This window comes from Talpa europaea, assembly GCF_964194135.1.
Source record: "Talpa europaea genome assembly, chromosome: 8".
NCBI lineage: Eukaryota > Metazoa > Chordata > Mammalia > Eulipotyphla > Talpidae > Talpa > Talpa europaea.
The window spans coordinates 74,554,161-74,576,379 of record NC_140075.1 but is presented as its reverse complement, the minus strand read 5'-3'; the positions used below and the strand labels follow the sequence as shown (position 1 = coordinate 74,576,379).

Sequence of the window (22,219 nt, the reverse complement as noted above, 5' to 3'; positions counted from 1 at the left end):
GATATTTAAAAAAGATGACAAGGGATGTTAATCTTTTTTTATTATTATTATTTTTACATATTTTGGAACCTCACATAATTTTGATAAATAACTCTTACAAAATTATGCAAAAAGTACAAGAATGTCTGGTAAACAAACAGTCTGTATTTTCCAAAAAATTTTTTACAACATGCAATTCTTAAGGCAGCATCCTCCTTATAAGGAAAGGTAATCCTTTTACTCATCAAGAAATCTTCTGCTGCAAAGAATAGGCTAAGAGAGCCTGGTTTCTTCCATTAACGCCTTTTGTCTTTCCTGTCTGATTTTCGGTCTCTTTCACTTCTTGAAGATCTTTTGCCTGATCGACTACTCTCTGAGATAGATCTTTTCCTGTCAGACCGGGAATTCTTATCCTTTGATCCTTTTGTATCTCTACTACTACCACCTTTTGAAGATTTGTGACTTCTTTCTAGTCCTGAAGTATCCCTTCGCTTCCGATCCACACTCCTCCTGTGCTTTCTATCTCTATTGTGTCCCCGGCCTCTACTACGACTTCGACTTTCACTACTACTAGTAGTGCTGCTGCTACTATCTCTGCTGCTGCTGCCACTTGTACTGGAGCTACTACTGGAACTACTTCGACTACTACTACTGCCACTGCTGGAACTGCTTCCACTGCTGCTACTGGTTGAACTGCTACTAGAACTACTACTGCTACTGCTTCTACTTCTACTCTTGCTTGTTTTATTTCTAGCTCGACCTCTACTTCTGCTCCTAGTTTTGGTTTTGTTTTTGATCTCTGGATGTGCTGTCAAAACTGGCTCTACTGTCATATCAGTGAGTTTTACAGATTCTACAGGAAACTCCTTCCTCTCAGGTAGTAAATGCCCTTGTTCCTGAATAACCTGAGGTGGTGGCTGTAAAGCAGCTAATGGCAACGTCTCAGGTTGCGAGACAGGCTGGGACTGGAGTACTGGTTGAGACTGAGATTGAGACTGAGACTGAGACTGAGGTTGAGGTTGGGGTTGGGATTGGGCTTGGGGTTGGGCTTGGGGCTGGGGTTGAGGCTGAGGCTGGATCTGAGGCTGAGGCTGGGTCTGGAGCTGAGCCAGGGGCTGAGGCGGAATAGTAGGCTCAGGTTGAGGTTCAGATTCTTTCTCTTCTTTTTCCTCAGGCTCAGTTTCCATTTCTAGAGCACTAGCATTCTCTTTCACAGGAGAAAGAGATTTAGATTCTTTATCTGGCTCAACTTCAAATTCCATTTCTGGCTCCAGTTCTTTGCTAGTTTCATTTTCTGAAGGTTCTATGCTTTCAACTTGATTGGTTTCCATTACCTCCTGCTCAGCAATTACATTTTTGACACTTTCCACCATCTCTAGCACATCCACTACTTCTTCAGGCTGACTATCCTGCTGCTTCTCACCTTCCCTTACCTCAGTTTCCTCTTCCACCTTACCCTCCATTTCCTGTTTTTGTTCCTCCTCTTCCTGTTCTTTCTCTGCATCACTATGAACTATACCTATTTCCTTCTCCTCTTCCTCTCCTGCTTCCTCTATTTCTACATCATTGTGCTGATTACCTGTCTCCTCCAACTCTTCCTCTCGCTGAGCCACCTTACCCTCTTCTTGTTCCGCCTTCTGTTCTTCATTACGCACCACCTGATGCTCTTTTTCCTTCATTGATTGTCTTCTAGGCCTAGCCTCCATTTTATTTATTTGTTCTGCAAATTCGATGCGTCTACCTTCAAATAAAGCTAAAGAATAAAAATTCATGTGTAAAATGTATAAGAAAATTCAAAGCCACAATTTGATACTTGGTCACAAGTTATAACTGAGTTTTAGTTAAATGTCTTTTTGTAAACAGATGACAGATTACAAATTGATATAAAAAGCAAAGATCAACTGTCAACCTATAGGCTAAGAAATTAGTGCAAAAGTATACAAACTAATCTTTTGCTACTTAACTTTACACTACCTAAAAAACAACAACTTTTATAGATAATGGTTATAGTAGCATAACAAACTTTGATTTTTCTGAGCCTAAGAAGTTAATCTAAACACCATCTTAGTAGTGTTTATCCTCTATGAAATATATTAGTGTTTACTCTTCCCTTGCTTAATTAGCATTACTATCTGGCTATTAAATATTGAGGGAAAAAGTCCTCTCACTCCAGTGCTTAAGAAATACACATACATGGTGTCTCACTCATAGCAGGAATCTAGAAAACTTAAATAAGGGACCAGGAAAAAGAATAACTAAGAAAGTAAAAATCAAAATCAACAAACAACTATGAACCAGAGACAGTCTATGGGGGGTGGGAGGGAGGGGAGGGAAGGGACTGGGGTCAAGATAAGGGGGTCGCAATTGTATGGGGAATATATTAAAAAAAAAAAAGAAAAAGAAATACACATACAACAGACACTTCCTACAAAGTAATAAATTTCAGGTTACACTCAGTCATGAAACGAATAAATCAACTATTAAATTACAATTATTACCTGAGGCAAATGCGTGTCTATTACCTTACCTTTAAGAAAATTTCAAATGGCCCCTTCATATACACTTACCATTCATTTTTCTCTGTGACTCTTCTATCAGTTTTTGTGTAGCTGGACACATTCTTCCAGGAATATAGAACAAATGGGGCTTTGTCTTAGTTCTTATATATTTAATTATCTTGGCATTATGTTCATTCCATTCTTCTTGCTAAAGAAAAGGTAAAAGGGTAAAAGGTCAGTGCTTTTGTAAACATAAAGGACTATCAATCTAAGAATTCCAAAATACTACTTACCAGCTGCGCAAGCTCAACCTTCTGTTCCAAAAGCCGCAGTTCTGTCTGTTTAGCACGCCTCTCCTCAAAGAGTTCTCTCCTCTCATTTTCAACCTGCTTTCTTTCTTCCTCCGCCTGCACTTCAAGTTTTTGTTCAATTTCCTGGCGCCTCTTTTGCTAAAGATAAATAAGCCTCAAGTTTGTAATTCAGGATACTAATTCAAACTTAACTTGTGAGGGTAACTGTATTTCTTTTCCAGGAAATGGGGACCAAAGCTTTTTAAAGTAAATACCTAAATTTCAAGGCCATTTAGCCACATTAGTAACTCCCATTCTACCAAACTTACAAGTTCTTTCACAACCTAAGAAAGAGCAGTTTATAGGCTCTCTTCAGTTAGTCTTTACAAATGAAAAATTGACAGAAGAGATGCGCTAATGAAGTAACTAGTAAGTCATACTTCCTCTCAATCTGTTTTTTAAGAATTCTGCACTTGTTAAAATGCCTTTACTCCTTTCATATCCTCTTGCAAAGTTTACATAAAGGTACAAATAAAAATGCATTTATCTCCTTTAATTACATCCCTTTCCACTCCTTTCCACTGCAGTTCTCACCCAAGAAGCATTAACTTGGTGTTCAACACCAAAGACACATTTTTGTAGCTTTAGCAAAACCAAGAGTAAAAATTCACGTGTAAAATTGACAATAAGAAATTCCAGTCACAATTTGACACCTGGTCACAAAAGACCAGCACTCAGGTTCTATGCCTTAGACAGAATTCTTTGCATCATAAAGAGAAATTCACACAATTATTTCATACCACCACAAAAAAGAACTAGTCACAGAGTATTATAGTTTACTCTGTGGCTTAATTTTAGGCCTGCAAAATCTTATGAGTGCTCAGCTCCTTTCAAAATACATGTAAACAAGCATTTGGATAACTTATAGAGAGGAAGCAAAAGGAGAAGTTGTATAAATACCCTTTCAGTAGCAACAGTAGATTCTTGTTTAAATTTCTGAAGGGTGCCCATCAACAAGCCAAAAATTCGCCGGTTCCTAAATAACAGGAAAAAAATTCAATTTTACTAGGATTCACTTCACTGAAAGTTGTCATTCCCTAAAGGAAACATACTATAGACACTGATTCCTTAAATTTTCTTACCTTTGCTTTCCCTTTTCATCCATATTTTGATCCTGGATAAGGTCTCTACGTGTGCGCTCTTTGGAGGTAGCTACAACTGAAGACTGCAAAGCTGGCTGCAGGAGGAAAAAAATCTCAATAGTTTATAAATAGTACAGGGGTGCTACTCTTTTAAATATAGCAAGGCAAAAATACTATATTCATGCCCAAAGAGTTCCTTTAATCCCAAATTACCTTTTTTAAAATTATTTTATTTTTTACATAATTTCCCCCAAATTACCTTTTTAACATCATCATCCTCTGGGTCGCTTTCTTGGCGTGATTCTCTCCGAGTCCGACGCTCCCCGCCCAGCCTATCATAGAAAAAATAATTTTAACAACCATTGAAGTATTTAACAAGTGCATATAGAGAGCAAATCATTTTTCTAGGACTCATTTACAGAAGCCTTATTCTATCAGCCTTCCCATCTCATTCTTTCTGCTGGTAGTAAAAAAACAAATAAATGTATTGTCAATGTCCAATCCAAACTCTGATCTGTATTTGCCAAGCTCCTTAGGTTTTTGTATTACATAACAGAAAAGTGGCACAAACTGATTATTGCTTCAGCCTCATTCTCATTTTATTATTTCTGTTATCATTAGTGAGGAGCTGAACTATAAGGGACAGTACCTATTTCAGGTCAAATGTCAGGAAAAAAAGACTCAAGGAAGTGGTGTACTACTCAATCCTGAAACAAATCAATTCATTATTTATTTAATATTTATGCCTGTACACTACCTCAGAAAACAGAGTATATGAGTATGCCTTCATAATCTTTTCCCAACATACCTACTGACTGCCCCTTCAAGGTCTCTCTGTTTGGCTGGGGGTCCTCCTCCACTATCTGAGAATCCACGCCTGCAAATAAAATGCTCAAGGTAAGAGTCCTTGAAAATGATGCTAAACCAACACTTTTATTTAGCAAGATAATTTAGTTGAATTTTTAGAAATCCTTTAAATTATAGCAAACTTAAATGGTCTCTCCAATATACTTCAGAATTAAAAAAAAACACTATAATTGTAAATTAAGTTTACACAAAACTGACATCAACTAATTTCTAGTTTTGCACGTAAATGAAGTACTTTCCAAAATATAGTGAGAACTACAGCTGATCACAGCTTTAAACAAAACACAAACATCTCTTACATAGATTCTACCATGAATTTTGTTTAAATCGATACAACAATTTAGTATAATAGCAAATTTTAACATAAGAGTTAAGTCCTAAGGAAATCGTACCTCAGCAATAAACTACCACGTCCTCTACCTCCACCAGGACCAGAAAGGGCCAGCAATCTAGCTTGGATGGGCCTGTAAGAAATTTACACATCGGTATAAAAATCTTACGTAGATATATCCAATGGCACCAAATATTTTCGCGAGTACAGTTCAACGTGAAGAGGAAAATAACCAGAAAAGTTCTAAAACAGACGATTTCATACCCACGTGTCCGAAACAGGGCAGGAAGTACTCACTTCCTTGTTTTCTCAAGCCTAGTATCACAGAAATGATATTTACCCACGATGCCAATACACAGTACAGGTTTGGGTCGGGTTCTAATCCCGCCAACCCCAAGGAAGCTGCACGTGGGCAAGAGCCAGGGGACGAGGCGGTGGACCGCGTCCTCCGGGTCTCCGCGTCAGCCCCGCGCCGGGTGGCCGCCGAAGGGGAAGGGGCTTTGTGCTGCAGATGCGGGCCTGCAGGGCCGAAGGCGGGAATCAGCAGCCGGGGCCTTTCCGCAGGCAGGGAAGACAAGTCCGCACGTCTGGGCCCGGGTCTCCCTCCTCAGGTACCCGAGCCCCGGAATCCTGGGCGGGGGACTGGGAGGCTCCTACCTCAGGAGAACGGGTTCTACCGCGGCCATGGGCACAGGCCTCGAGGTTCCAGCCTTTTCAGGGCTGCCCGCCCTCCCCGCCCCCAATTCACCCTGGCCTGATGGCTTTCTTCTTGGAGTCGGCCTCTCCCATCCAGCCCTTACCTCACGTCATTAGGATCTCTCCCGGTGAGCTTGCGGATATTCTCATCCACGTTTTTTAGGCTCTCTTTGGCCTTTTCTAGCTGCTCCTGCAAAGTTCTCACTGCGACCGCCATCTTCTCCCTGCAGCAGGCTTCGAGATTGCTCTACAGGCCGCGCCTGACCGTGTCGCGCCGCCAGACGCGAGAAGACTGACAGCTGGGCTCAGCCAATGACGAGAGGCGTTGTTTACCGGCCTCAACCACTCAGCGGCCGGCAGGGGAGAAGCTGCCGGCCTTTGTGACTCTGGACCAATGAAAAGTCGGCCAGGCGGTCTCCTCCCGCCCCCGTTAGCTGCTGGTGGCTGGGCTCTGCGTCTGGCGCAGACGGCGAGGCGGGCTCCGGAGTCTCCGGCTCCTTGGAGACGGGGCTGCGCGGGGCTGCGCTTCTACCCTGCCGCGAGGGGCCTTCCAGCGTTTTCAACCTGTGATCGGACGTGCCATTGCTTTGCATCGTTTTAACGATCTATCCACATCAAGAGTGGGAGGAAACGAGTTCTTTCCTTTCTCCCGAATCTAATAATTTCTCCCGGGTAAAAGGTTTGATTAAAAAGGGTGCGGCCATTCTGTTGCTGCGCATGCCCAGAGAGGGAGTAGAGGGCGCCCGCTCCGCAGGATTCGGTTAAACCAAAATGAGCTGAGGGGAGCAGAATGGAGGGGCAGAGGTCGTTAATCGTTAATAGCTAACTTTTGTTTTGCACTCTGCGTGAAATGCTTTGTAGGCCTTATCCCTCACAAACCAAAAACTTGAATAAAAAGCCTGTTATCACTGATGAAGAAAACTGAGACTGGAGACACCGTAGCAGTCCCTTAGTAGCTGAGAAACCATTCCGTCAGACCCCGTGCACGACTTTACAACAACAAAATTATGACAATGAGGCAGATGAGGATGAACATAACTAGAGCTGAATGGTTTAAGACGAGGGGCGCTGCATTATTAGTGTGAGCGTCCTCCAGCTTCTGATTCTGTCCTGTCTGCATTGCCAAAATGAGGTCCAGTTTTGTTTCAGAAATAGATTATCACTGAAAATTGTAACTCATGCAATTTAAGTCATATAACTTTCCTACATAAGCCCCGTTATGAATATTCATTGGGTTCAAATCCCCCATCTTTGAGCCAACCTTCCTTCTTGTACCACACATTAGTGATATAACTCATTCATCCAACCAATTAAATTTAACCGCTCCTGTGTATCAGCAATAAGCTAGACTCTGAAGAAAAAACCTTGAGCAAGATAGCTGTGATCCTTGTGTCCATGAAGTTTCTGGGATCCTCAGGGTGCAAAGATTGTTAAGAAAGTATTGAGCGCCTACTATGTGCCAGCACTATTCTAGGATCTTGGGTACATCCATTTTTCCCATAAAAGCCTCTGATTTTGTCCTTTCTGGGAATGTCTTTTAGATTTTCTACCTGAATTTGTGTATCCCAAATTGTGACTTTGATCCCAAATAAATGCACTTCTCTTTTTTATTGCCTCCTGAATTTTCAGTGACACTGCAACAGGGTGGTCCCCAGGAAAGGGGGAAGTTTCAGGTTTTCTGCTCCACCGAAAGGAGAGTGGAGGTGAGCAGGGAGAAGAAGCTGCAGAAGGGATGGAGGAAGGCAGGAAGCAGGATAGTCAGACGGAGATCTGGAGGAGGCACATGGAATAGAGAGAAAGTTAAGAAACTACCTTACCTTTTGGTCGTGGACTGATTGAAACAGATGTGGGAGACAGACCCATGGGGAGGATAACAATGGCAGCTTTTATCTTGATTTTGATTTTGCTCTTTTCCTCCCAGACTTGTATAGTTGTTTCTGATCCTTTTTGTGGGTCCCCACTGAAAGGTGCTTTAGAGTTCTGGCAGGTGTTCAGGGCCTTGCTCTGGGCCAATCCTGTTTGGGTGGACTTTTACCCACGAGGGGATGAGTAACTCTGGGTGCTTGATTTAGAAACTATATTCTTTGTCTTTCCTGTATTGTTTACTAATTGTATTAAAGTTCCTTTTCATTAAAGTCTCGTTTTTGTGTTGATGCCACGGATGGCAGAACATATTTAGAGCAGGCAGTTTTGCAGGGCCTGTGGTGCCCCTCTCCCTGTGCTGTAACAACACAACCTTGTGTAGTGAGCAGGCAGTACATAAAGCCAGTAGATCTAATCACTAAGTATAACAATGTTTTCATGGGGGAAATGCTTTTAGAGTCAACCAAAAACAGAATCTATTCCTGCTTCTATCAGATCTATTGCTAGGGTACTGGGCAATTTGTTTGCTTTATGGAAGTGAATCAGTGAAGTGCTATACTTGACATTCAGTAAGTACTCCAATATTAGTTCCACCACAGTTCTCTAAAATAGTCTAAGAAACACATGTTGTTATAGTTTGAAAACCCAACCTTAGTAAATTAGTCAGTTGCATACTCTTTGACCTCAAGTCGTGAGCTTGGATTCCTCTTTCTTGAGGGGGTGGTAAAGTGCAATCAGCATATAAAAGAACTGATGTCATTTATGGAAAATTTGGTGTTGGAAAAATTGAGATTATGACTGCAAAACTCTTCAAAATGATACTTTTTAGGCATTAAACAAAGGTGGAATTCTTGATTTATGTGATGATTGAATAAATTGACTTACCCATTGGGAGAAACAAAAAAAAGCTTCTATAATTCCAGTTATGTAATATCATCTTAAAATTCTTGCGAAAAACATATATCAAGAACTTAGAGGTTGTTAGCAAGTTAAGAAAATTCAATATGTTAAAGTAGAGAGGCAACGAATTGGAAAAACCTTTGTGAATTAAGGAAGAACTAATTAGAGGCTAAGCAACGCATTTAAGCCAGGGTCCTTCAAATTTAAGATGTGCATATGACCTAGCATATGCATTTGCACCTTTGTAGGAGTTCCCACATTCACTTTAGGTTCTTAGAACTCATCCCTTAAGTCTTTAACACTTTTCCATTCACCTAATTCTGTTTTTTTTTTTTTTGTTATATGTATCTTATTCTACACTTACTCCATCCCCGTTATCCCTTTACTGCTCCCAGTAACGTTCTAAATCTTTTTGCATATCCAGGCTTAATCCATTAAGGAGTGGTGGGATAATTTCTCAAAATATCTAACATGTATAGCTGATCCCCCCTTTTTTAAAAAAAGATTTATTTATGCATACAAGCTGGGGTATAGGCCAGAGACGTGGGTGGGGCATGAGAGGACTCACCAGAGACAGAGTGGGGACCAGAACAGGCAGACCGACTGAAGTACACTAGCAGCAGGCAAGACAGGAGAGGTCTGCAGCGCCATGTGGGCTGCTCCCTAGCCAGCAGGATCGAACTCGTGCTGCAGAGGCTGCGGATTGCTTCACAGTGCGGTGCTTAACCCCTTGCACCACCAGGGAAGCCCTGATTTTGCACTTTTAGAACCTTTCATCCTGAGAATATGGCAAGAAGTGGGAGATTTTGATGAAGATAATAGCCATTTTTGTCATTTCTCCTAATTCAGAACTCATTAACAGAGGGCCGCGGGTCCGCGCTTCATTCTCATCTTTCTCACCACGCTCCGCCTCCTCCCTCACAAGGGGGCGGCACGTTCCTCCTGACTGGGCGTCCGCCGTTCCCCTCGGGAAGTAGCTCTGCGACCATAGAGCTGGCGGGATGCCGGGGTAGAGGGGACCGGAAGTTGCTGTTTCCGCCCCTCGTCCAGGGACCGATCGGGCCCGCGGGCCGGATTTGGTTGTTGCTCCGGTCAGAGGCTTTTTGGGCCCAAGGGGTGGCCCTGGGGTGGGCTTGTCCTGGTGCCCGGCGCGCCCTGGTGCCAGCCTTTCGGAAGCCCGGTGAATTCCGTGGTCTCCTAGCAACCTGGATCCGGCCGCGGACTGACGGAGCGGCGGTGCGGTCCAAACCGCCCTCGAGCCGACCGGAACCCCAGCACCCGGCCCAAACGGGAGCTGACCCAGGCGCTTGAAGAATAAACAGGAAATGGCGGACGAGGCGTTGTTTTTACTTCTCCATAACGAGATGGTGTCTGGAGTTTACAAGTCCGCGGAGCAGGGGGAGGTGGTGAGTGATGCCACACACACCTTTTAGATTCTTTTGAGGTGACACTACTTGCTTTCCCTCAGTTTCCTTCAATCCCTGTCCTGTCCTGTCCTCAAAGCTTTCCGAGGTGCAGACGAGCTGGTATCCTCAGTTCTAGAACCTGTCTCTTCTCTTTCCCATCTTACTTAATTTGATACATCTTGTCCATTTCCAAACCTGTGTCCTGCAGACCACAGACCCTACTTTTAGTGTTGCTCTTACTATAATTTACGGCAGGGTTGGCTGTACAGCTTATTTTGACACCCCTGCTTAATTCTCCTCTCACTTGCAGCACTTCCGAGCCTTCCATGGGACAGATCTGTCACAGCCTGAGAATCTTGTTCTCCCTACCTATTCCTAACCTCCAATACCAGTACCACTTCAGGGAACTAAAATAAAAGTCTAATGAGATTTGAAGGCAAAATAAAGGAAAGTTTGCAGATGTTACTGTAATCAGGAAATAGTTTAATTGATTGAAAAAATACTTAGTAATATGTCAGCTTAGTGATATGTCAAGTAACCCCATTCCGCAAAGTTACTTGTAATAGAATGTTCAGTCACTCATTGAATCATTCATAAAATATTTAGTAAGCATGTATTATGGGTCTGACACTCAGCTAGATGAAGAAAATAAAATCCCTATCCCAAAGATGTTGGGAAATAGTTCAATGAATAAAGTGTTAGGTGGTAATTAGGTAGAGAGTCATGTGGTTGTAATGGTCCTTATCACATAAAGTCAAGCTCAAGTCAGAAGCCCCCCTTTCTATAATTCTGACGTTCCAGAGGGATGGAAGTGGGGGAGGAAAAACATCAAATGCAAATATAAAGGTGTGAGAGTATGATGTATTTAAATACGCTTAAACATTTCACTCTGACTTATATTAAGTGGAAGGAGAGTGATTATTGAGAGCTGAGCTAGAAAGAGTCTTGTATGATTAAAAATTTGGATCTTCTCAGTGATTTTTCTAAGGAGTGGCCTGACATGCCCCCCCCTCCCCTTTTACTTCTTTAGAAAGATAATCTGATGTTTGGATTTGAGAGGGAAGATTCTCTTTAAGTTTGTCCTTTATTGCCTGAATACATCAAAAGATGAAGATCTCAATTAAGACAGGGATAGTGAGGAGGAGAGATCAGGTTTGATAGACCGGTAGAAAATCTAGGACTTAGATATAGAAGAATTGAAAATTACCCCCAGATGTTTAGCTTGAGCAGCTGATAGGATGGGCAGGGAATACAAATGAAAGAAGTGAAGGCAATTATATTTTGGACAGGTTGAAATTTTGAGGTGTCTATAGGACATCCAGGAAAAGGTACTGCCAGTTTGTAAACTATAAGAAGGATAGTGTATTAGTCTATTTGAGCTGCTGTAACAAAATGCCATAGACTGGGTGACTTATAAAAAACAAATTTATTTCTTAGAGTTCTGGAGTCCAAAATGTTCAGGACCGAGATATCAGTAGCTTTCCTATCTGGTGAAGTCCTTCCCTGGATGTCTTTAGTCTGTGTCTCACATGGCAGAAGGAGACTGGCTAGCACTGAGGTCTCTTTGACACTAATCCCATTCTTATCCCTCTGTCATGAGGGCTCCATTCTTATGACAGAATGACCCTCCCCCCTAACCTGGGGTTAGGATCTCATAAGAGTTTGGGGGAGGGGGAAATACAAACATTCAGCTTATGACAGATATACATAGATGTATTTGCATATGTCATTAGGAAGCCATCAAGAAAAATCTTGGAAATAAAGCAAATTCCCCTTATTCAGACCCATTTGTAATGGAGCTTTTTATCTTAAGCGACAAACTTTTGACTTTATCATCAATGAGTAGATACTAATATTAAGAAACTATGCTTGGTACTGAGTAGCACATATTTGCTATTTGTGCTGAACCAGCCTTCCTTTTACCTTTTCCTTAAAGAATAATTAGCAATACATTATCCCTAACCTGTTTACTCTTTATCATAAATTTCGGGCTCCCTGTCCCCTGGACATGTACAGTAAGTTCTCTTCTCTTCTTTTTTTCCTTTTCCATCTCTTGCTCAGGAAGTATTTTTTTTTAATTCCTCTTTTTTCCCCCAATGAATTAACAAAAATAAAAAATAATTTTTGTGATCTTGACAGCCAGCTTTAGGAGGTGTGCTAGTCACATCAAAAAGGAAATCCATAAATTTTGAAACATTTACAAATAACTCTCCTATTGCAGCTTGTTTATGGCATGCAAAAACTTGAAATCAACTACATATAAACAAAAATGATTTTTAAAAAGTTACATGGCAGATTTAATTAGAATATGTGTTGAATTTAGGTGTGTGAATTAGTGTGCTTCAAATTTTTCACAATAAAAAATGTGAGAAAAACTCCCATAATACTGTCATCCAGAAATGTTTTGTATCTTTTTTTCATACATAAAATAATAGGTTTTTTAAAAAAGATTTATTTATGCATCCGGGAATTGGGTATAGGCCAGAAGTGTCAGGGTTGGGGAGTGGTTGGATTCACCAGAGACTGAGTGGGGAGCAGAACAGGTGGATTGACAGAAATACACTGCTGAGGGGAGCAGTGGGCGAGACAAGAGAGGTCTGCTGCACCATATGTGTATTAGTCTATTTGATCCCTGGCTAGGGATCGAACTTGTGCTGCAGTAGCTGTTGATAGCTTCATAGTGCTGAGACTTAACCCCTTGCACCACCAGGGAGGCCCCATAAAACCATAGCTTTGAAGTGAAATAAATGAAAGAAATATTGTTCTCACTTTCCAATTCAATGATTGTGAAACTATGCTTGAAGAGGAATTAAATCGCAAAATAAATGAATAATTAAATATTTATTGACTTGGGGAAATAATTTTTTAAAATTTCTTTTAAAAATTTGGTTCCTACTAGTGAGCACTCATAGATGCCAAAGTGAATGAATAAGTAGTGACATCAGAAGGTATTTATTAGACTTACTTTAAAGACTCTTAACGATAGGATTTGGGAATATCTCAGCATATTTCCTGCTAATTGCTGTGTTTCTGGGTGATTCTATAAAGAGCAGAGTGTTCCACAAAGAGCATTATGACTTACTGGTACCCATTATACATGGGCAAGTTTGTGGGTAAGTGTGGAGTATAACAGAAAAACCAAGAAAAGGTACAATAATAGATGTATGTGCAGAGTGTGATGACAGCATTGGGTTCAAAGGGGGTGTCAGGGAAGGCTCTGGGAGGACATAATACTTGGGCTGAATTGAAAGGATGAGCAGTCTAGGGAGCAAATAGCATGTGCAAACATATGGAGGCAGAAAAAAGCATGACATTCTGGAGTTGCTGCAGCAATTTCAGAATGATAGAGGGAAGGACGTTTGTGGATATGTGGCTCATAGTGAATTCGGTTAGCTAGCCAGGGATCATTTAAGGAAAGATATATAACGCTATGCTAAGGAATTGGACTTTATTTTGAAGAAAAGTGTGGGGAAGTTGAAAGATTCTGTAGAGAAATATGATTTGTTTTTTAGAATGTCTATGCCAGAAATACAGAAGGTAAAATCAAAGGAAGAAAAAAACTAGAGACAAGAAAATCCATTGGAAGTTGAAAACCAGGAGACATGATAAAGGCTAGCTTCAGCAGTAAAGATGAAGATGGGTTTTGAGAAACATGTGGATGATAGGCTCTACAGGACTGCAGCCTGTGTGAAGGAGTTGGAAGCAAAGAGTTGTCTCTTGAGTTAGTTGGTGAAGTAAGTTTTCTAGTTGGGGTAGTGGGTAGTGAAACTATTCAGTGAAGTTAGGGAATTTTGGAGGAACAAGCTAGTACATTAAGATCATACCATTTTGACTTCCTATGGGACCTCTAGATGGCTATGTTCAATAAAATCTCTATTAGAAGTATAGATTTAGGGCCTGGTGGCCTAGAAGTTAAGTCTCACCACCACGAAGACCCTCTAAGCCTCACCATGAGGGCCTGAGTTCAATCCCTAGCCCGGGAGATAACCCACATGACGTGATAGACCCCTCCTGTCTCACCCACTGTTCCCCTAGTAGTGTATTTCACTGCTGTGTTCAGAACAGATCTGCCTGTTCTGCTTCCCACTGTCTCTGGTGAATCCTATTATCACCCCGCACCCTGCACCTCTGGCCTACACCCCAGTTCTTGTAGGCATAAATAAATAAATCTTTAAAAAAAATACTAAGAAAATATGATTCCTTTTTTTTGTTTCAGTGAAAAAAAGATATTTACATTAATATTTTTAGCCAAGGTTTTTTTTTGTGTGTGTTTTTTTAAAAGATCTATTTATTTTTTTATTTATACAATAGCTGGGGTACAGGCCAGAGGTGTGGTGGGTAAGAGGATTCACCAGAGACAGAGCGGGGAGCAAAACAGGCAGATGGACCGAAAGCATTACTGAGGGGAGCAGTGGGTGAGATAGGAGAGGTCTGCTGCACCATGTGGGTATCTCCCTGGCCAGGTGGGAATCGAACCCACGCTGCAGAGGCTGCAGACAGCTGCACAGCACTGCACTCAACCCACTGCGTCACCAGGGAGGCCCTTAGCCAAGGTTTTAAAACAACTTTCGAATACTAACATTCAGGCATCTCAAAGTACATACTTTTTTTAATAGGAAAATGGACGCTGTATCACTAAGTTGGAAAACATGGGGTTTCGAGTGGGACAAGGATTGATAGAAAGGTGAGCAGTATGGATTTGAAAATTTTCTTCCAGGTAGGTTATGACAAAGATGATGCATTTCAAAAGATTGCATAAAACTTGAGATACTGTAAATTTAATTCCCAAATTTTATTCTCTGTTCTTTAAATCACAGGTTAAAATCTCCGTTTAGATCTCATGTTATTTTAACTCGTTTCACAACTTCTATGTTTGATATTTGAAGACAGTGTGTTTTATGTTTTAGACTTTTTTCCTGAAAAGTTTGGTATGCTAAAACAAATACATAAAAATCTTGTTATATTACCTACTTAATAAGATCTAATAGGTTTTTTAACCTAAATGGGATTTTGTTTAAATACATGAAGATAGATATGTCTTAGTCTGTTTATAAGTGTACTAATCATCCAATTTATATATAAATTCCTTTTATTATTGGTTTCTCACTATCAAAAGGGTAGAACTCAGATTATGTTTTACTATCCCTCATGACCACGCCCAGCTTTTGTGTGTACACTAAAATTAATAGTACCTAAATTACAGCTTAGCGTTAGAATAATTAGAATTTTAGCCCCATAGTTATATAACCAAATTGAATCCATTGAAATGGGATCTACTTGTTGCTTATCACTTTGTGACTGAATAAATGCTGCCCTGGCATTTGGAAATTATTAATCATTGGCCCTTCTTTTCTTTGAGGAGGAAAAATACTCTTACTTCTAGTTGATCTTTTTAGGTTTACAAAAGATACTGCAAGGTTCAAGGATGAGTTAGATATCATGAAGTTTGTTTGTAAAGATTTTTGGACTACAGTATTCAAGAAACAAATCGACAATCTAAGGACAAACCATCAGGTATTTATATAATTTAAGGCCTATTTTTAAACTTGATAAAAATGTTCTATTAATGATGTACTTATTAAAACTTAAAATAATTTCTAGTAAAATTATGAATATAATTCATTTTTTTCATACACAATACTAACCTTAGCTTGGAAGTACTTGAAATGCTACTAGGAAAAAATGACTCTGATTATTGCCTTTTAGATATGTGTTAGTAATACGTAACTGTTAATTTTATCAAAATTTGTACTTCTGATTCCTTTGTACTAGACTGTGAGTTCTTTAAGAATAGGCACTGCTTTATGAGTATTTGTCTTCACTACCTACAAGCTTTCATTAAATGCTAGTGTTATAAAATACTGAAAAACCCTTTAGCTTGAACATTGCAAAACTCATTCATATAAAGAAAATTTGACCAATGGAAAGGAGAATTTTAATGACTTTTAAAAAGTTAAATTGTTTTAAAGTGGAGAGATAATTTTTAAGGAATACATACTATTGACTTTGGATTTTTTTTCTATTTTTGGAACAGGGCATCTATGTACTTCAGGATAATAAATTTCGTCTGCTTACTCAGATGTCTGCAGGAAAACAATATTTAGAACATGCATCTAAGGTATTTAATGGAATATAAGATGAGGGTTTTCTATTATGAAAAGAGTAGAAATATAAGGAAAATTATAATGCCAATCACAACTGACTTTGAATTTAAAACAGATTTTACAGGTATACTTTTTTGTGTGTAAACATTTTTCTATGAAATAGAAATAGAAAATAAATATTCAATATTCATCATATTAAGATAATATTAAATTATAGCTAAATAAGCTTATAATGACCAATTAAAGAACATAACAACTAAATACCCGAAATGTACATTAATGGTAGATTCTTGAATTAGCATAAGTGCATCAGAAAAGATACTCAAGCTTATAAAACTGATATTAACCATGCAGAATCATCCACCTCAGAATTTATCATCTTTGTAGTAGATTCATTTTTTTTCTAGGTAGTTAACATTTGTTTATAAGATTACATGTTTTATGTTAGGTGTATCTGTCTTTCCGGTTCCTATCGTTTTTGTTTTTCAAACTCATGTAGAAATCAGTAAGTTTAAAGAAAGCTGGAAAGTTTTAATGTAAGGGTTCCATTAAAGTGGAAAATATCAGGGGGTAGTAAAAGCTGTTATTTGTAAAAATTTGTCTATACCTAAATTATCTTAACACAACTGCATTATAGGTGTAGTGGAAAAAGTATGCACTCAGGACCAAATAAATGTACATTTTAAGCTAAGTTCTACACTTATTGATAGAATTAATGGAAAGGCTTAGAAAATGGGCAAGGACTATGGGAGGTGAAAGCATCAGAGACAGCCCAAGCACTCCATGTGGAAAGTCTAATTAGAAGCCTTTTAGGGAGCACTGACATTAAGTACAAGCTACCTTTGTCGCCTCTAGAACTAGTTCTAACCAGCTACCCTTTTATTCTTGTCACTTACTGTAGATTCAGTAAGAGTAGAGTCCTAGACAAGAGCTCCAGATAAGAGCACCAGTTGACAGAGTTATGTGTCTGTGTTTTATTTGTCAGTTATGTGTTATGTGTCTGTGTTTTATTTGTTATAAAGTTATGTGTCTGTGTTTTATTTGTTTATGTGTTTTATTTGTATTTATAAAGTTATGTGTCTGTGTTTTATTTGTCAGTTATCTGGGAAATCATCTAACAATGAAAATTTTCAATACTTTGACAAATTCTTCCATCCTTTTTAAATAGCAATAACTTATTAATAGCTAGTAAGGTTTTACTAAATGTCATATTTAATAGTTTTACTATCTCATTGAATCCTTAATATTTTTTTTACATGCTTTGTTCCTTTTAGTATTTAGCATTTACATGTGGCTTAATCAGAGGTGGCTTATCAAACTTGGGGATAAAAAGTATTGTAACAGCTGAAGTGTCTTCAATGCCTGCCTGTAAGTGAATTCACATTTCTTTACAAATGTTTATAGTGATTATTTTTCAAGTCTGGTGTTTGTTTTTGGTTTTTATTAACTTAGAGGAAATTAAAAATGCTAAAGCCATTTCATTTTGTTGTTCTCTATTTTAACAATGGAGTAATATATAACATACTTACAACTATTTTGATTTTTTAAAAAATCATTTTGTCCATTTTTAATTTATAATGGACAATGAGGGCCTCCCTGGAGCCCCAAAGGGTTAAGTCTCAGCATTATGAAGCAATCCGCAGCCTCTGCAGCATGAGTTGGTTCCCCAGCCAGGGAGCTGCCCCACATAGCACAGCAGACCTCTCCTGTGTCACCTGCTGCTCCCCTCAGCAATGTATTTTAGTACATCCACTTTGTCTCTGATGAATCCTCTCATCCCCATAACTCTGGCTAACACCACAGTTCTTATGTGTATAAATAAATAAAATAAATCTCTGAAAAATTAAAAGAAAATGTGCTAGAAATTCAAATTTATAAGATAGTTTAAGCATGATTATTAACTTTTATTTTTTTATTTATTTTTTTTTTTAAAGATTTATTTATTGATTGATTGATGCAAGCGCTGGGTACAGTCAGAAGCGTGGGAGGGTGAGAGAATTCACCAGAGCCAGAGCGGGGAGCAGAGCAGGCAGAAGGACCGAAGTACACTGCTGAGGGAAGCAGCGGGCGGCAGGAGAGGTCTGCGCGCCATGTGGGACCCTCCTCCGGTGGCCGGGGAGCAGCCAGGGATCGAACCGGTGCCGCAAAGGCTGCGGGCAGCTTCGCAACCCAGCGCTCAACCGCTGCGCCACTGGGGAGGCCCATGATTATTAACTTTTAAAGGAAAATTATCTGTAATACTTTTAAGATAGCAAACTCCCTTCTAGCATTGAAAATGTCTTCTTAACAGTTCTCCAAATTGTATAAAGACTACTAGTTTTTAATCAGTAAACTTTTTTTTTTAAGATTTTTATTTATTTATGCACACAAGAACTGGGGTACAGGCCAGAGGTGCAGGGGTGGTGGGGGTGAGAGGATTCATCAGAGACAGAATGGGGAACAGAACAGGTGGATTGACTGAAGTACACTGCTAAGGGGAGCAGGGGGTGAGTCAGGAGAGGTCTGCTGCGCCATGTGAGTTGCTCCCTGGCTGGCTGGTGACTGAACTTGTGCTACAGTGGCTGCTTCATAGGTTTCATCTTAACCCCTTGTGCCACCAGGGAGGCCTTCAGTAAACTCTGCAACACATCTTTTTACCAGAACTACCAACCAAGAATAAAATTTACTTGAATTGCATTGTATTTCCTTTCTTTTCACAATGGTAATTAGCAATGAACTACCAGCTCATGAAAGGAACTGACTTTGTCAGATACTGTGAAGTGATAAGATTTGCTTGACATATCAACTTTCTTGATTAAAACTATTTCCTAAATAGAGCAGAAAATTGTTTAGGCTTGTTTTTCTGTATATAATATTAAAGAAATATTTTTCATGTTCTCTTTTTTAGGTAAATTTCAGGTGATGATACAGAAGCTGTAGAACATACTGAAAATGCAAGGAAAACTTCAACAGTGTAAAGAGATAAATTATTCATGTATAAAGTATTTCCAAGGAGCAATTATTTAATTACATTCTTGAACATTTGTATTGATATAAGCTATTTGCTAACTTATAAAATGAGATGTGCACTCTTAAGCAGGAGTAAGATATTTTATCAGTTTAACACAGGCCAAGTTAGACCAGATAAAGAAAGTCTATTCATAATATACCTTCCTGAAATTATACAGAATGAAAACCTGATTTCAAATAACTAAATATCAAGATTAGGGACCCTTATTTTAAACATTCTAATTTGTAGATAGTGATGTGTATTTAACTACAGATGGAGAAGCAAAACTCAGGATTTAATAAATTGTCATAAAGAAAAGTATGTGTCTATTAGAATAATCTGTGTAAGGATGAATAGATTTTGATTATGAATTTGTTTTATTTAAAAGAGTAAGCAGTACACTAAAGCTTAATTTTTTATCTTTTTGCTTGTAATTTATTACTGTTAAGGAATATCTGACTGCCAAAATTGCTTAAAAACTTAATTTGATAAATAGAATTCGGTCTCTTAGAACTCCATTAATGTAAAGTGAAATACAGATTAATTTGTGAAATCAGTGACTCCAGGGCCAAAGAATATTAGGTATTTTAGGACGTTATTTTTATACTTAACTCCTGTTACAGTCTACACTTTCAATTTCTTTCCCCATACTGGAAGCACTGGAGAGGGTTCTAACATCTTTATTCCTTGTTTAGTCTCCTTGAAGGCAGAGGGTGGATAATTAGATTATTCACACCAACATTCATTCATGGACCATATCTTCTCAGTGGGTTGAGATCAGGACTCATATCTCTCACATCCTCCACCATCTGATGACCATGAAAGGGCAAACATGAAGATGAAAACCATCACACTGAGGACAGCAGGATGCCAATTGTGCTTCTGGTCACCTTTGAACTCTTTGTTTTGTGAGATAATAAATTCTTCATATTGTTCAGTTTACTCTTGGCTTTGTATCGTGTATGTATTTGGAGCCAAAAGAAGTCTCTCTTAGCAGAGACAAAGGGAATGTTAGACAAGACATAGCATGGAAGAATTGAATTTTCTTTTTTCTGGGGGAGGCAGGGGAAGACACTTGTATGCATAAATAAAAATAAATCTTTTTTAAAAAATTCTCACACATACAAAAAACTAATTTTGTGAGAAGGTGGATATGTTCACTAACCTAATTGTGTAGTCATTTTTCAATATATACACATAACAAAATGCAGTTGTCTGACTTAAATTTACACAAGCTATGTCAATTTCAAGCTTGGGGTGGAAAATGAGTATGCAAACTTGTATGTATAAGGATTTTCACCATTTGGTTTAATGTTCATTGACAGCCCCTGATTAAATTATGGTACTGGTATATGGTGTGAGGAAATACTGTGCAAGCAGGTAAGGATGAGAAAGATCTACATGTATTTAATTACATGGAATGATGTTAATTGATATTAACAGTAACATACAAGATAGTGCATACAATATGTAGATAGTATTATGAATATAAATTTATAAATATCAAAAAGCTGTAAAGTTTTTTTTAAAGATATGTTTGTTTATACAAGAACTGGGGTACAGCTCAGAGGCGTGGGAGGCAAGAGAACTCACCAGAGACAGAGTGGGGAACAGAACAAACAGACAGACCAAAGACACTGCTGAGGGGAGCAGCAGGCAGGGCAGGGGAGGTCTGCTGTGCCATGTGGGTTTCTCTCTGGCCGGCCGGGAATTGAACCCATGCTGCAAAGGCTGCAGACAGCTTCACAGTGCAGCACTCAACCTGCTGCACCACTGGGGAGGCCCATAAAGCTGTGAGGTTTTGTACAGTAGATTTGAGATTTTATTTTTTGCTTTCTGTTGTTAGGTTTTAAAAAAAATGATCCCCATGATAAATGTATTTGTACTTAGGGTGAAAAAATGTTAAACCAATTAATTTTTGAGCTATGTTTTTTTTTTTTTTAAATCCTAGGAGTCTACAGGGTGACCTCAGCTGGGAGGAGCCCTGAAGCTAGAACTGCACAGGGTCAACTAACAGAGTGTCCGGGTTAGGGAAAAAGGTACCATCTGGAGAGAATTGTACATGAAGATGCCCAGTGCCATGCAGAAGCAGTTGAGCTATATGGCAGGCAAGCCAGTGGTACAGATCATAAGTATTCCTTGTTCATGGCAAGGAATGATCTCATTGTTTTTCAGAAAGACAATCTAGATCAACACCTATAGATCTCATGGCAAAGGCAATACTTCACCCTCATCCAAAGCTGTATCTAGCCTCATCCAAACTGCCCTTTTGGATAATAATTCCTTTGAAGCAAGAGTTCTTGGGAGGAAATGTTGAAGGTGAAAACACTAGGACTCATATTTGGGATGGAACTGGACAATGGTGAAAACTCATTTGCTTATGTGTAGGTTTTCTTAATCTTTTTTTTTTTAAAGATTTATTTATTTATTTATACAAACACTGGGTAGAGTCAGAAGCGTGGGAGGGTGAGAGAATTCACCAGAGCCAGAGTGGGGATCAGAGCAGGCAGAAGGACCGAAGTACACTGCTGAGGGGAGCAGCGGGCGGCAGAAGAGGTCTGCGCGCCATGTGGGACCCTCCTCCAGTGGCCGGGGAGCAGCCGGGGATCGAACCGGCACTGCAGAGGCTGCGGGCAGCTTCACAACCCAGCGCTCAACCACTGCCATGGGAAGGCCCAGTTTTCTTAATCTTTATTGTGCCATGAACTCCTCCTATTTGACAGTCTTAGTATTTATGATCCCCTTCTCACAATGTTTTTAATGTATAAATAAAATACGATGGCAAAGAAAACATACTGAAATAAGGTTATAGAAATATTTTAAAAAATATCTAATTAGCCTTATTTAATATGCTATATAAATTATATATATGGAGAAAGGCATTAGGGGAGGCATCTGTATGCTTTCTATATTAGACAATATTTAAAGGCAAATTAAAGTTAAAATTTACTTTTAGAGAGACATCAATATGATAGCTGTTGTTATTCAGCTGGATAATAACATTAAACTATGTGGGTAGTTTTGTGACTCAGTATATAGCATGTATAGTGGATGTGGGAAAGCAGACACCTGTGTCATCAATGTGACACCACCACCAGTTATCACAGCTATAGTGTTTAGTGATGGCCACCAGGCCTGTATTTATGTGACCACC

General features: G+C 39.3%; 2 protein-coding genes across 3 annotated transcripts; one reads left to right on the top strand and one right to left on the bottom strand.

The window, feature by feature from the left end:
• Nucleotides 1-275: 275 nt before the first annotated feature.
• On the bottom strand, nt 276-6,020 carry PNN (pinin, desmosome associated protein; the record flags this gene model as incomplete). Its single annotated transcript, XM_084241177.1, has 9 exons — nt 276-1,732; nt 2,547-2,685; nt 2,771-2,926; nt 3,728-3,803; nt 3,910-4,004; nt 4,169-4,241; nt 4,718-4,786; nt 5,169-5,240; nt 5,908-6,020. 9 exons carry the CDS (start codon nt 6,018-6,020, stop codon nt 276-278), a joined length of 2,250 nt encoding a protein of 749 aa, XP_084097303.1.
• Nucleotides 6,021-9,891: 3,871 nt separating this feature from the next.
• TRAPPC6B (trafficking protein particle complex subunit 6B) lies at nt 9,892-18,995 on the top strand (the record flags this gene model as incomplete). Of its 2 annotated transcripts, XM_084240564.1 has the most annotated exons (6): nt 9,892-9,972; nt 14,589-14,656; nt 15,369-15,486; nt 16,007-16,090; nt 17,351-17,444; nt 18,964-18,995. In XM_084240564.1, 6 exons carry the CDS (start codon nt 9,892-9,894, stop codon nt 18,993-18,995), a joined length of 477 nt encoding a protein of 158 aa, XP_084096690.1. The 2 variants fall into 2 exon arrangements, with proteins under 2 accessions (XP_084096690.1, XP_084096691.1); XM_084240565.1 differs by lacking the exon at nt 16,007-16,090.
• Nucleotides 18,996-22,219: the final 3,224 nt, after the last annotated feature.